This window comes from Monodelphis domestica, chromosome 2 (genome assembly GCF_027887165.1).
Source record: "Monodelphis domestica isolate mMonDom1 chromosome 2, mMonDom1.pri, whole genome shotgun sequence".
NCBI lineage: Eukaryota > Metazoa > Chordata > Mammalia > Didelphimorphia > Didelphidae > Monodelphis > Monodelphis domestica.
The window spans coordinates 15,106,714-15,121,734 of NC_077228.1; the positions used below are offsets into that span (position 1 = coordinate 15,106,714).

Genomic DNA, 15,021 nt, shown 5'->3' on the forward strand with positions numbered 1-15,021 from the left:
TCTTTCTTTCTTCTTATTCATGAATTTATTCATTAACTTCCTTTGTGCTAGGCACAGAGCTAGAGATAGAAAGTAACAATGAAAATAATTCCTCATTTAATAGATGAAGAAAATGAGGCTCTGAGAGGCACAGTAATTTGCCATGGAGTGGGTGAATGAAAGAGAAGGGTCCATTGGAACAGATCTGTATCTGTAAAACAGCTCAGGTGCCCCTAAGGTCCTTGTGTACTCCTAGACACTGTGAAATTGCCCTATTCTGCTTTAGGAAGCCCAAGAGGGATGGAAAGAAGACATCCAAATGTCAGTTCAAGTGAGGATAGACGAAGAAAAAGTTTTTTCTGAGCACATAGAAAGGCAAGGCAGGGTTTCCAAGAAGGTGGAGGTCAGAGATGGTAACACCTAATAAATACAACGTGAAGGATGTTTCCAGTGAGGGGTTTACAAGGGATGACGTGCCCCTGGAATCGACGTGGCCCATTCCCTCAAAGCCCAGCATATGTGATGCTCATCGGAAAAGAATGAAGCCTCGGATTCCCAGGGGCCGATGACTTAGTCCAGACAAGCACAGGGCTCTCGCTGGCATGTTGGCTTCAAATTTAGAAATTTGTGAAAGACTGTGGGAGAAGCGTGATTCCCACCATCTGTCTCATTTTGTTAAAAAGTCCATTTCAAATCTGCTTCTTTTTTCTTTTCTTTACTCTTTGGTGACACACATCGGACTTCTCAAACTGTGGCTGTGGTGATGAAACAAGGGTTTTGGGGAAGAGGCACACACACGCACACTCCCGTTTACAATCCCTCTCCCTACCCCCCAAAACTGTGCATGAACCCCCAAACCTTCCAGTGGAGCAAAGTCAGTCTATTTCAGTGAAATGCTATTTTTACCTCAAGGATTTTATCTCCAGTTTTCAGGGCTTGGGTTTTTCCTGCTGGGCTATCTTCTAAGACTTGCTTGATAAAGATCCCTTTCAGCTCCTCTCCATTCTTTAGGCGTTTGATCACCGTCTGCCCACCCACAATACTGATCCCAAGAGACTCGTGGGCTTCTCGTGCAATCTCCACACTGGAAAAGGACAAGCAAACATCAAGCCATTAGCTTTTCCTGGGTTTGGAATATCCTCTCTGAATCCAGGGAATGCTAGGCACCAATAGTCAAAGAGTTCTATGTAGGAACAGGCACAATCAACATTTGGATCTTCTGGGAACTTCCAGTCTAGCTGTGGCATAAAGAGAAAAATCACAGCCAAGGAGAGGGAGCACTTCTATAGGTCCTGAAAGTGTGCAAAAAGTTTTCCATAGGTGGCATCATTTATCCTTCTCGGAATCTCTGGGAAGAAGGCGCTAGTGGTTTTTATCCCCATTATACAGGTAAAGAACTGAGGCTCAGAGGGGATACGTGGTTTCGTAAAGGTCCTATATATCAGAGGGTTTGAACTGAGGCACTATCTTAACGACTCATTCAACAGAGGCATCCCTCTAAAGAACAAGGAAGTGAAAGGTTGACAGCTGACCCTAATTCCATTCCTAACCCTGGTAAGGTAACATCAAGGAACGACGTTCCGTTCACATAGTGTAGGAATAATGTTAGACTAGAACGTGGACAGAATAGGGTAACCCTACAAGTGCACATTCCCATACTACATGAAGCTACTGCAGGGATCTAGATTGCATAACATCCGACAAGAGAAGATTTAGAAAGAAAATAATAGCTGCTTTTAAGAACTGGAAGGGGTGTCCCAGGGAAGAAGGATTAGGCTAAATGCAAGGACAAGAATTATTTCATAGATGGGGCAGTGAATTGGCTCAGTGGATTAAGAGCCAGTTCTAGAGACAATAGGTCTCGGGTTCAAATCTGAGCTCAGACACTTCCTAATTGTGTGACCCTGCACAAATCCCTTAACTCCAGCTGCCTAATCCTTACTGCTCTTCTGCCTTGCAACTGATACCATCAATTCTAAGACGGAAAGGAAAGACTTTAAGAAACAGAATTATTGCATAGGAAGTTTACTAAGACATGTTCATAAATCACCTAGTATATTCTAGATACTGGGTTTCAGGACCAAGACACCCAATTCCAGGGACCACAGTCTAAAAGGTACACTCAAAGCAAGGGAATATTCAAAGAAAGGCACCCAAGATGGCGACCCATTCCCAGATCATGCCATACGCTGACTGGATGGAGGGACTAGATGTTTACCCTGGAGAGGAGAAGGCTCAGGTCTGCAAGCATCTAAAGCTTGATTATATGGACAAGAAAGTGAACATGTTCTGCTGGCCCAAGAGAGCAGGGAGTGAAAGGTACAGAGGAAAAAATTTAGATGTGTCACTTTCCCAACAGCAAAAAAACAAGACTCTGTGGATGAAATTGTTATATAGCACTTGATGAAGACTTCTTTTCCTCCTCCTCCCCCTTCTTTTTCTCCTCTTCCTCCTCCTTCCCCTCCTCTCCCTCTTCTTCTCCTCCTCTTCGTCCTCCTTCTTCTTTTCCTTTTCCTTTTCCTTCTTCTCCTTTTCATTTTGATGAAGGACAAGAAAGTACAAGCACATTAGGAGGGGAGCAGACAGGCCACAATCAGCCACAGCTGGCATTACAAAGACCAGAGAAACTGTCCATGCCCTCAAGGAGCTTCCAGGCTACAGGAGGTGAGAACATGGATGTCCCACCTGGACTTTGACATCTTTATCTATATCTATGAAGATATAGATACCTACACACACATATATACATTCTAAAATTATATCATATGAATATATAATATAGAGAAATCTGTGGGAGGCAATAAGTGGGGAAATAAACATTTAGTAAGCACTAAGTACCAGGCACTATACTAAGCGAAATACATACAAATACAAAGAAATAGTCCCTGCCCTCAAGGAACATATAGTCTACAGAAATATATGTGTATATGAATATATATACACACATACCCCGTATACTCCTATATATAGCATATAACTATATCTACACCTATATGTATATGCACACATGTATATATTTATAAAAATATATTCATTATATTATATAATATATTAAATAGGGAGGAAGTTAGGGGCAAAAAACATTTATTAAGCACTGACTGAGTGCCAGGCACTGGAGATTCAAGGACAAATAAAAAGAAACAGTCTCTGCCCATGAGGAGTTTGTACTCTAAAGGCAGAAAATAATACATAAAAGGAAGATGGAGGTGGGGGAGGCACTGGGGAAGGGTGGGATACAGAGGAAGGTACTGAGGCGAGGGGGATGACAGAGGCATCCAGAATCAGTGCAGAGGCTGGGAAATGAGGAGAACACTGCACTGGTCCAGCTCTGTAAAGGGGGGTTTTAGAGCCTTTGCCCTTGGGGCAGAGGATCCAACCAGAAGGGCAGAGGGTAATAATGGCAGTTGGAGGGGTGGGATGGGGTGAAGGACAGGACAAGAAAAGCCTCAAGTAGCAGGTGGCATCTGCAATGAGCTTGGAAGGAATCTGGGGATTCTAAGAGGCAGAAGTGAGGAAGACTGGCATTCTAGGCATGGGAGATGGTCCATGCAAAAGCATAGCGAGAAGAAATGCGCAGGGATCATGTGTGAAGAACAGAATGGGGATCTGGGTGACAGGAGTGAAGGATGAAAAAGGGAGCCCAAGAAAGCAGACCGGAGGCAGATTCTGAAAGGCATTAAAGACCAAAGAAGGGCGCTTGGATTAGATTAGAGGAGAAATGGGTCTCAACACCATTAGGTACAAATGGAGGAATTGTTCATGTTTTATGGGAATGATCTTGGGAGAGTCGTCCAGACCTGTGGTTTCATGGGTGAAGAAATTCCCTTTACCAATGCCAATAGACATCTATTCTGCAACTTAGAGCATTTAAGGGTTGTCTGGTGACATGGAAATAATAATTCACTTGCCTCGGGTCCCCAAAACAGTATGTTTTGGGGGAGAGCCATAAATTTGTGTCTCCTTGGCTTTGAGGTTGGGTCTCTATCCACTAGGCAATCCTTCCTCTCAGGTTTTATAACCCCAGGTTTATAGGTGAAGCAACTGACCCTGAAGGGAATTAAGGGATTTCCCCAGAGTCACACAGCAAAGGCGTGTCAGAGAACCTGAGGTTAAAGCTGGCCAGTTCCTACCATGCCATGCTGCTTCTCAGGGCCAATTACCTCAGTTTTATAGATCTAGCAACTGAGAGGTTAAGAAATACAACCCTTCTGAGCTTCCTTCAAATCTTACTGCAAAGGCCACCTCCTCCCTAATGTCTTCCCTGTTCCGACCCCTCTCCCAGCTGCCCCCAGGCCCCTCTGCTCCCAAGATTGAACCCTCTGAATAGAAGTTGGGGCCATGAGGTCCAGGGCCCCTGTTTAAGGGGGGGGAATTGGTCTTCCCATTTCCCACCAGCAACTCTGCTTTTACATGTCTCTATCATGCACTAGGCCTGGGAACATTCCTCTGATGCAGAATAAAAACCCTTCTCACTTCATCCAATTCTTTTTCCATTGGTACCACATTTTCTCTCTTAAAAAAAAAGAGACATCAGGTCCCTAAGAGGGGTCTCTGGTGGGCACAAACAGTTCTCTGCTGTTCAAGGTGTACAGCTTTGTGGCGCCACAATTCCTGGCCTCTGTCTTGCCAGGGCAGAGACTTGCTGACTGGGTCCTTTCCCAATGGCTCCCCACGGCAGCCAGAATGCTCAGGGTCCCTGGCTTTTATGCTTGTGCCCTGGCTGCTCCTCAAGTTGGACTGGTCTCTGATTCGAAGTGAAGGGCAGAGCAGACTGGAACTCATCCCACCCAGCAATTCTGGACTGGAACTCCCCTAAGTGGGGTTTCTGATCAGGGGGGCTAGAGCTGCCATTGGGGAGATGGGGGACTTTCATAAGACCATGCTAAGGATTCTAAGTATCCTGAACTATACCAATATCTGCTATATTCTTCTACACTACACTGGACTTATGAAGACAAATACGTGATTGTTGTTGTTATTCAGACATTTCCATTGGGTCTGACTCTCCACGATCCCATTTGGTGTTTTCTTGTGTGCAACTGGAAATCTTGTGTCTTTGAACTACATTTCCCAGGAGCCCACTGACTTCCTGTCATTACGTGTTGACATAGACAGGAGATAAATTGGGCAGACCTCAGTGGCTAGCTCTCTTTCTTCCTGGGTCGGGACACCGATGGAGTGGGCTGTTTGAGGAGGTAGATTGGCCATGGCACATGGTTTTATTTTGTTACTTCTAGTGATTATTAATAAATCTTATATAATATTTAAAGTTATTGTATATTAATTTTGATTTTCACACTTGGCAAAGATACTGGAGTACTTTGCCTCTTTCTTTTCTGGCTCATTTTACAGACAAGGAGACTGAGGTAAATAGCATTAAGTGACTTGCCAGAGTTACACAAATAGTAGATATGTGAGGCAGGATTTGTGCTCTGGTCTTTCTGACTCCTGGTCCAGCACTCTATGCATTATACCATGATTGAGCTAGATGGCAGCTGTGTTTTCTTACAGCTGTAGAGAAATGATCTATGACTGTTTGTGCAACTGAAGCACAGCCCGTTCTCCATCCTGGGTTTGTTTCCCTGTATACAAGATGAGGAGGTTGGATTCTATGGCCTCTGCAGCCCTTCCCAATCCTTCATATCCTCCCAATCTATATGCTAAAAATGCTTAATATTATTCAATTTAGCAATAATCTGTTTCTAGGCATCCTCCCATTCCTGATGCAGATTGTAGCTCAAATGTCAACAAATCGACTACAGGAGTTTCTTTGGCCAATGCCCGAGGACTTGAAACCCACTGCACTGGTGTCCAGGGGGTGATGGGCTCGCCAATATTTGCTAGGCTGGTCTTCAGAGTACTTAAGAGTCCCTCATTAGCCCATCCTTAAAGCCCTTCCAATGTGGCAGGACCTAGGAGAGTTCACAAGGGAAAGGACAAAGAGGCAAGAGAGACCTCTGATGCTGGACAGTCCAAAATATCCATTTTATATATTAGGGAAATTGCCATGCAGGGAAATAAATGATATGCCCAAAATGTTATAGAATTGTGTCAGGGATTTGAAATCAGGTCTTCTCACTCCAAAGCTGGTATTTCGGTGAAAGAAAGAAAATGGAGTCACCTTCATAAGAAGGTACTGCAGGATTACCTCTGGTGGGGGATGAGACGCTAACCATATACTCAAAACATGAGTTAAGCACCACCCAGGCTTCTGTTCACAACCTTGGACTTCCTCCAGTAGCCAGCTCAGGAGTCACTTCCTCTGAGAAGGGGACTCTGATCTCTCCCCCATCCCATTATGAAACCTGTCTTGCCTCCCTGCCTGCTTGTGCTATATATATACTTGTGTGCATGTCAACTCCTCTTCCTGGCCAGTAAAATGGAAGCTGTCCTAAGGTAGCCATTGTTGCACCATTTTTTAAATTCATGGGACTTAACCAAGGTAGCTCACATACAGCAGACACTGTAGAAATAATTAATGAATCAGACTAACCAAGTGTTAATGCCAAGAATTGGAATGAATTGTCCTCAGTACTTAAAGTGAAAGGACTCAAACAATTTTGCTTGCAGTATTTGTGAAGCAGTGTTGCCTCACTCCAAATGTTCCTCCTTTCTCTCAATTACTTTGTATGTTTTTTTTAGGTTTTGTTTGATTTTTTTTTTTACACCCTTACCTTTGGCCTTAGAATCAATACTGTGTACTGGTTCTAAGGCAGAAGAGTGGCACAGGTTAGGCAATGGGGGTAAGAGACTTGCCCAGGGTCACACAGCTGGGAAGTGTCTAAGGTCAAATTTCAACCCAGGACCTCCCATCTCTAAGCCTGACTCTCAATCTACTGAGCCACCCAGCTGTCCACTTTGTAAGTGTTTTAAAAGGAATTGATCTGCGCACATGTTGAAACCTCCACTGGAATGTAAACCCCTCAAGAACAAGGATTATCTTCTGTTCCCAGGTCCCCTAGCTATCACTGCCTTGAATATATTTATATACATCAGAATTGCAGGGATGGAGTGTGGGATTCTTGAAGGCGGGTGCCGTTTTCTTCTAATCTTCTCAGCTGCTGGTGCCTTCCCACCCAAGGTTATTTTTCCATCTGCTCTGTTTGTGTGTTCTTTATGTGTACAAGCATGCACATGTATGTGTATGTATACACGTATGGATTTATATACACTTAATTTGTACATGATGTCTAGCACTACAGATGGTGAGCTCCTGTGGGTGGGGAGGAAAAGGGACCAGAAATGGTTGTTATTTTTGTTTCTATATCCCCAGAATCTAGTAGACTGCCTGAGATAGGGACTTACCTGTGATTTCATTTGATCTGGGAGCTTCTACAAGAGGCAATTCCCCTTAGATATGGGTCGGCACCATCTCTGTAACTTAGTCATTATTAATCTAAAAATATTTTCTTTTTAGTTTGGAATTCTCTCCCTCCCTCCAATCCCTCCCTTCCTCACCGAGTGTAGAGAGTAGCAAGGAACCTGAGAGAAATGACTTGTCCAGGGTCACATAAGCTCTTTGTGTCAAAGACTCCAAGTCTAGTTCTATCCACTGTGCAACACTGCCTCTGGCACATAGATGCCATTTTAATAAATCCTTGTTGATGGACTGATAAGTTAGTGGAATGGAATTTAGCTGACCCCATCCTAGGCTGTATAAATATTATCACAATTACTGATCCATGATTTTAAAAATGAATAAAGCTCATTGATACCAAGTAAGTGAAAATGAAATCTTTTGCCACAGTTAAAAAAAAATGAAGTCATAGAAGTCAACATACATTCGAGGTGGACCCCAGTGACTGAAGTTTGGGGTCTCTTCTCCTTCTCCTTCTTCTCTCTCTGGCAAATCACTGGGAACACAAACAAAAGTACCCATCAGTCACACTCTCGACATAGAATTGCCATCACCATACAAGATCATTCATTTCAAAACTTGACAATTTAATTTATTATATTTTCATCGAATAAGAAACTAGGCTCCCTACAAAATAGGAGACTGTTGGGAGTACAGGAAACAAGAGACTTTTAATGATCCATAGCAAAAAGCAACTTATTTTTTTCCTTGTATTCTGGGAACAAACCCTCATGGATTTTAAAAGGCTTTAGAGCACTGAGCTGAATCTAATCAAGTGAAATTCAAAGGGATAAATGAATCGGGGGGAAAAAAAATCAACTTCACGAGTATAAGATTGGGGCAGCATAGGTAGACAGCAGTTATTCAGAAAAGGATCAGAGAGTCTTAGTGGAATGCACACCTAATAAATCAATAATATAATGAGGAAAAGAAAACCCAAAAGGTTTATTTTATCTGGGACTGCATTAGAGAAAACCGTAACGTCCAAAAGAGAAATGAGAGTTTCACTGCACTCTGTTCTGGACATATCATATCTAAAGCATTGGGTTTACTTCTGGACAACAATTGTTTAAGAAGTTCACAGGGGGCAACTATCTGGCTCAAGGGCTAGAGAACTATGTCGAGAAATAGGAGGTCTTAGGTTCAAATCTGGCCTCAGAAACATCTTAGCTAGGTGACCCTGGGTAAGTCACTTAATCCTTCTTCCCAGCCTTTGTCACTCATCTGCCTCAGAACCAATACATGGCACTCATTCTAATACAGAAGGTAAGGGTTGGTTCTTTCTTTTTAAAAGAAGGATATTGATAAGCTAGAGAATATCCAGGAATGCACCCAGTTAAGTGAGAAGGGACTGGATTCCATCCCATAGGAAGTTTGGCAGAAGGATCTGCACCTATTGAGGCTGATGAAGAGAAGAAGCTGGTCTCCGTGATTTGAAGACACTGTCACATGGAAGAGGTATTAGATTTGGTCTTCTTAGCTCTACTGGAATGAACAAGAGTAATGGATAGGAAGGTGCAAAGAGGTAAGTAAAGTCAGGCTCAAAACACCCTCCCAGTGAAAGCAAGTCACAGCTGGGACACTCCATCTCGAGAGAGGGTGGGTTCCACCTCCTGGGAGCCCACACAGAGAGGGTGGCACAATCACAGGACTTCAGAGACAGGAGTAACCCCCAGGGACGCCCATCGCTCATCGAAGTTATAGTGGCTGGCACTGGATGGGCACGGAGGTCCCTTCCAAATTGGAGATCCTGCAAGGCTACTTTCTTGCGTGAAGATGCATATGACCAATTGGACCTTCCACATCCGGTGGACCCTGCCATAGGATCCCCCAAAGACAAGTCGCTTACGTGGCATCGTTTCCCAGCGCCCGGGCATCAGACAAATGTATCTACTGAGCAAAACAGAAAGGCTGTGAGCACCAGAAAACCCAGCAGAAGACTGATGACCGACCTTCAGAAGTGCAACATGAGAACAGAAGGGAGACATGAGAAGGGACTGCCCACTGCTGTTGCTCAGGGACGGTGGCGGCAGAATCCATGAGGGCAAACTCGTCCCATGTGGCGATAGTTTGCTGAACTGTTTCCCATCTTTGTCATTCTCCGTCACAAGAGATGGCTCTCAGGGAGGAGGCCCTATTTGAACTCCTCAGGCCCAGCTGCCTTAAAGTGAAGGTGAAAGGACCTTACAAGGAAGCCCAGGTGATAATCATAACTGATCTTTTGGTGGTGCTTCCACACTTGCAAGGCTGTGTGTCCATATGACCTCTATCGATTCCCCTAAGAGCCCTCCCAGGAAATTCGACCAGCCTTATTTATTGGCTTCATTTCACAGAGATGGAAACTGAAACTGAAAGACTGTCTAAAGCATCAAAGGTCTCAGTGTCACGGGATCACATATTTTGAACGGGAAAGAACTAGAATCCATCTAACTCCTCCTTCACTTTACAGATGAAGAAACTGAGGGCAGAGGAGGTTATAGGCGCTTCCTTAGAGCCACAGATCTATTTAGTGGCAAAATTACAATTTGAACTTTGACTCCAGATCATTCTCTTAACCCAAAACTCAGAGCTCTTTCCACTAGACCAAGGAGCCCCTTGAGCCCCCCTTAGGCCAAGTTTGGGACAAAGAATAGAATTCAAAGGCTGATGGCCTGGTTCCAAGTCTGGAACCTTTCCCGTGGTGCCCCAGTGCCTCCTCCTCATTCCATTCCACATAGGAAGAGAAGCAAGTCTTATTTAATCACTGTATCCAACCGAACAAAAAAAAATACTGAACGCCTTACAAAGTAGTGTTGGGGAGCATGAAGGGGGGGGGGGAGTACGCAAGGGGAAAAGCTTTGATTGAACATCTACTGGGCAGCAAGCACTGTGCTAACCACTTTACAAATATTATCTTTTTTTTTTTAATTAACATGTGTTTCTCAAAAGTGAAACCCTACATGATAAATAAGGTGGGGAATAAAAAATGGCTGTTATCTTTACCCCAGTATTTCAAGATGGATTTTTCACCCTAAAGATATCAATCTTCCAATAAAAATATGATTGTTTGAATCTGAATGATAATGATGAATGACCAAAGTCAACTTCTGCTATAGTTTCATGTATGAAGACGAATCACCTCCTTTTTAAAAGATGGGCGCACTTGAGACTCCAACCACTAAGGACTTGTCCATAATAAGCAAATCTTTTGTAGGGAAATCGATCTCTGGTGTCACAGTCCTTGGGATTCCAGGGGAATCTGGGAAGCTCTTCCCACACCCCCATTAAAATTCCTTTTCTTTCCACGCTGTTTTCTCTACTGTCACCTATAATACACTTCTGGGGGTCAAGCCCAGAGCACTCAGGCTGGAGATGAGCCTTAGCTGTCTACATTATTTATTCCCTTAAAAGCTTAGAAACCTGAGACGGTCTGTCCAGGCTCACATCCACCATTGTTCTCGCGGGAACCTACATTTAACTCTGGCGTCTTAGCGGGAAAATATGATCACAAACGTTACTCCATTTAACACAAAGATTCAGGCTCCCCAGGATAAACAAACTCCATGGGAAAAGGTCTTCCAGACAGTCTCATGGGATGAAGGCAGTCATGGTGTTTATCTTCCTGCTACAAGAGATATCAAGAGATTTCCTCATCTTGGAAAATGAGGGGGTGGGACATCAGGAAGAGCAAAGTTGCTCTCAACTCTTATCTAGGATCTCATGGAGACTATCTGGGTCAGCCCAACTCAGGAGCCTTGGGTTCTGCCCTTGGGGCTAGAGTCTAGTAGGGACAGAGAGAAGCTGAATGAAGACTATTAACCAGGATTCATAGATCAGGGTTTCGATGTTTTAAAGCAGTGAAAGGGGAAGCTAGGTAGCCCTCAATCAGTGGATGGAGAGCCAGGACTAGAGATGGTGAGTCTTGGGTTCAAATATGACTTGCCCAGGGTCACTAGGACATATCTGAGACCACAGAGAGAGAGAGAGAGACAGACAGACAGACAGACAGACAGAGAAAGAGAGACAGAGAGATGGAGACAGAGACAGAGAGAGACAAAGAGAGAGAGAAACATAGAGAGACAGAGAGAGACAAAGACAGAGATAGAGACAGAGAGACAAAGAGAGAGACAGAGACAGAGAGAGAGAGAAGAATCAGATAATGGAACAAGAACTAGTAGCATACCATGTATTTGCTGAATATTTGGATGGCAACAATCCAGCCTTGGAGAACCCTCGCTTCTGGGGCAGCTGATAGATGGAAATGTCTGCAGCTTCACTCTCTTGAGCCGTCATAGGGAGATCAACCAGCATTTCAGGGCCTTCTGAATTGCTTGGAATCCTAAGACCTGGAGAGCAAAAGAGTAGTACAATTAGCAAAAGAAAGGAAGGGCAATTAATCTGAGTTAATGCAATTTCCAAAAGTTGCCCTAATATGTGTTAGACTCTGGGGACAAAGGTGGCCCTTACCCTCAAGGAGTTTATGTTCTCTTTCCAGGAGAAACAAGTGGACATCTAAGTAAATACTAACTAGATACAAACTAGATACACTTGGAATATAAAGGAATGCATCCAAGAGAATTTTCTTTCTTCATGATGGAAACGTGGTAACGTGGAAGGAAAGAAGGACTGAGAGACAGGGACCTGGGAATGATTCGTGCCCTGTTATTTATTGGCTGTGTGATCTTGAGTGAGTCACTTAACAGTTCTGAAAGTCTTTGCTTCTCTGTTAAACAAGGGAACTGGACTGGATGGCCAAGTATACAAAATTATTAACAGCAACGATAACGACAATAACAACAGCAAACATTTATGCAGTGCTTGGAGATTTGTAAAACACTTTACAAGGTAATTTGGCTGGGAAGACCCTATTAAGTGAGGACAAGGTGGGCAGAATCATGAAAGGCTTCATCTAGAGGGCAGCTTTTCATCTGAGCTTTGATGGAAGCCAGAGATAGTAAGAAGAATGGCGAGGAGGGAGGGTATGATCTTATGAATCTCAGCCAATATTCATTCTTTACTATAACTCTCAGAAACTTTTTTTTTACTAACGCTCCTCTTTTCAGAAAAAAGAAACTTTGGCATTTGAAGTCAATTCATCCCTCTGGATGATGCTAATCTTTTGCTGGTTCCAAACTCTTTGCCCAGCCAGTTTGGACATGTTCTGTACCTTGTCAGCTTAGCAAACCTCTCCACCAAAACCCGCACAAAGCATGTCCCACCCACGCCTTTACTCATTCACGACACCTAACGGGTAGGTTTTACTCATCCACTGGGGTCTAGTGGAGCTATGGCTTATGGGTATTTTTAGCTGTCAAGTCACTAGGAGCCCAGAGGTCACAAAATGTTAAACAAGAAATCTCAAAAAAGAACCTCAGAAGTTGTGGGGTGAAACCCAGGAGAAGGGATGTAGCGACGTTATCAAAAGAGGCAGGAAAGTTCAACGACAGAAGATTTGCAGGATGAAAAAGCAAGCCAGTGCTCTAGGGTAAGGAGGAAGAGAAATCCCTGAAATATAATATTTGGTGAGGTGAAAATATAAAAACAGGCAAGGATAAAAGGCAAGGGAAGTTTGAGCAAGGAAAATTTGTGTATCATTACAGAGGAAGTGTAGAATTTACAAATAAACTGATCAAAAGAAATGGAGAAATAAATGTAACCACAATGTGACCAAGAAATAGGGGCCCAGACAGGAAGATTTCTCAAAAGTCACACAGCTAATAAAGAGGAGAGTTACAAGTCACCTGAGCTTTTCATGTAAATCCAGATGTTTTCTTCAATGTCATTATTGGCGAATCAACAAACACATATTAAGCACCTATTTTTGGAGGTGGGTGGCTAAGTGGCACCATAGAGTGATGGGCCTGGACTCAAGAAGACATCCTTCCAAGTTCAAATCTACCCTCAGACACTAGCTGTGTGACTGCAGGCAAGTCATTTCACCCAGTTTGCCTCAGTTTCCTAATCTGTAAAATGAGCTGGCAAAGGAAATGGCAAACATTTGAGTAAATGCCAGGAAAAGCCCAACTGTGATCGTGAGAAGTTGGAGTCTAAGGAACTGAGTAAACAACAAAAAGTCAGTGATTTGTTCAAGTATTCAAAACCTCTCAGTGGAGATTGAACAACTCCTGAACAACAGGACATTTTTATAAAAGGCAAAACCCAGTATTTTCTGCCCTTGGGGAATTATATTCTTCTGGGGGAGGTGAAAGAGATAGGATATACCCACAGAAAGAGAAATAGCAAGTATATATGCAAATATAGAGGGATAAACAGAGCAGTTCCTAATCAATTAACTGCCTCCACTTCAGAGGACAGACTGACGCCCACATTTCTGGAACTGTTCAGGTGGTCTTTCACGATTACTCGCTTGTAAAGGTGAAAATGCTATGAAAAGGACTTCTTCTTCTTCTGCCTCGTACAATGAGTTTCCTTTTTATGCACATCTTCTCTTCCCAACTAAGTCATGAGGTTATTTGAGAAACAGACATCTTGCTTCCTCTTTCAAAGTGCCCAGCATTGATGAATCTTGCTTGGGAGGTGGGAGAGGGAAGGGGGAGAAGAATTAGAGATTCTGGATGTGCCACATCTTTGGGGTTACTCCTGTTAATCTCTCTAGCTGGGGACAAGTCCTGTTTCCTCTAAGCCTGAAGGGCTGTTGTGAGAAAATGGGCTTTGCAGACTTTCAAGTGTAGAGTGAATACGAGGAGTTCAGAGAAATTGGGAAAGAGCTATATGAACTGATAAGAGAACAAAAGCAGCAGAATCAGGAGAAGAGCCAGCACAATAGCGACAATAACGAAAATGAAACGAACAAAAAACATGGAATTCTGGGTAATTATAAAGGATCAGGCTTGGCCCTAGGAGAGGAGAATAGAAAATGGAACTCCCTACTTTCTTGGAGGAAGGAGAAGTCACTGACTGAAGAAAGGCGCTGACCCACCCAAACTGGCAAATGGGTTGGTTAATTGTGTACAACTACTTTTCTTCCTTCCCCCTCTTCCCTCATTTCTTATCAGGGATTGATCCCTGGGTAAGGGAGAAAGAGAGAATGTTTGAAAAGGCAAGGGATATGAAAATACAAAATATAAAGAATTGTTTCAAAGGGCCGTGTCCGGGACAATCTAGCTTCCTTCTACAGACGACCCAGCCGCCAGCAGCTCCAAAAGGCTTTTCTTGTTGACTGCTGTAGTTACTGGCATCCTCTCCCTTGCAAAATCCCTTTGAATTCCGGTGCTTATTCGTAGTAATTAATAACTCTGCATTCATGCTATATTGCCCCCAATATAAAGCAAGCTACCTGGAGTTAAGGGCAGGTTCTCTTCTGTCTCTATATCCCCGGTGCCAGGGACACGGTAGGCACTTTAAACATGTTTGTGGAATTGAATTGAAGTGGAAACATTAGAATGAATATCAATTTCCATGTCACGAAAGAATCTCCAGGAGCAACTCCAGGAGCATCAATCCTTTCAGGCCAAAAATACGAGGATTTGCCAAGGAAAGTTTTCTACTGAATACAAGAAGCAATGCCGAACCTCAAAAGCACTAAACGGCTTGAGTTCATTAATGGAAACTTGGAGTTATTAATGTATCAAAATTGGCCATAACCTATAGCTAGCGCCGCATTTCATAAATGTTTAAACTATGCCTCTGTGTATTAATATTTAACAGCTCCATTCCATGAGCTCACAGTATAGTTTAATGGAAAC

At 43.4% G+C, this 15,021-nt stretch overlaps 1 protein-coding gene across 4 annotated transcripts in view; it reads right to left on the reverse strand.

The window, feature by feature from the left end:
- PATJ (PATJ crumbs cell polarity complex component) overlaps positions 1-15,021 on the reverse strand; it is a 364,450-nt gene that overhangs the window by 213,204 nt on the left and 136,225 nt on the right. For all 4 annotated transcript variants that reach the window (XM_056814120.1, XM_056814123.1, XM_056814122.1 and 1 more), the window contains exons 22-24: positions 11,499-11,661; positions 7,761-7,832; positions 886-1,063 (exon numbers count right to left, since the gene is read on the reverse strand). In XM_056814120.1, coding sequence (XP_056670098.1) covers positions 886-1,063; positions 7,761-7,832; positions 11,499-11,661 — 413 coding nt within the window. The remainder of the gene's footprint in view (positions 1-885; positions 1,064-7,760; positions 7,833-11,498; positions 11,662-15,021) is intronic.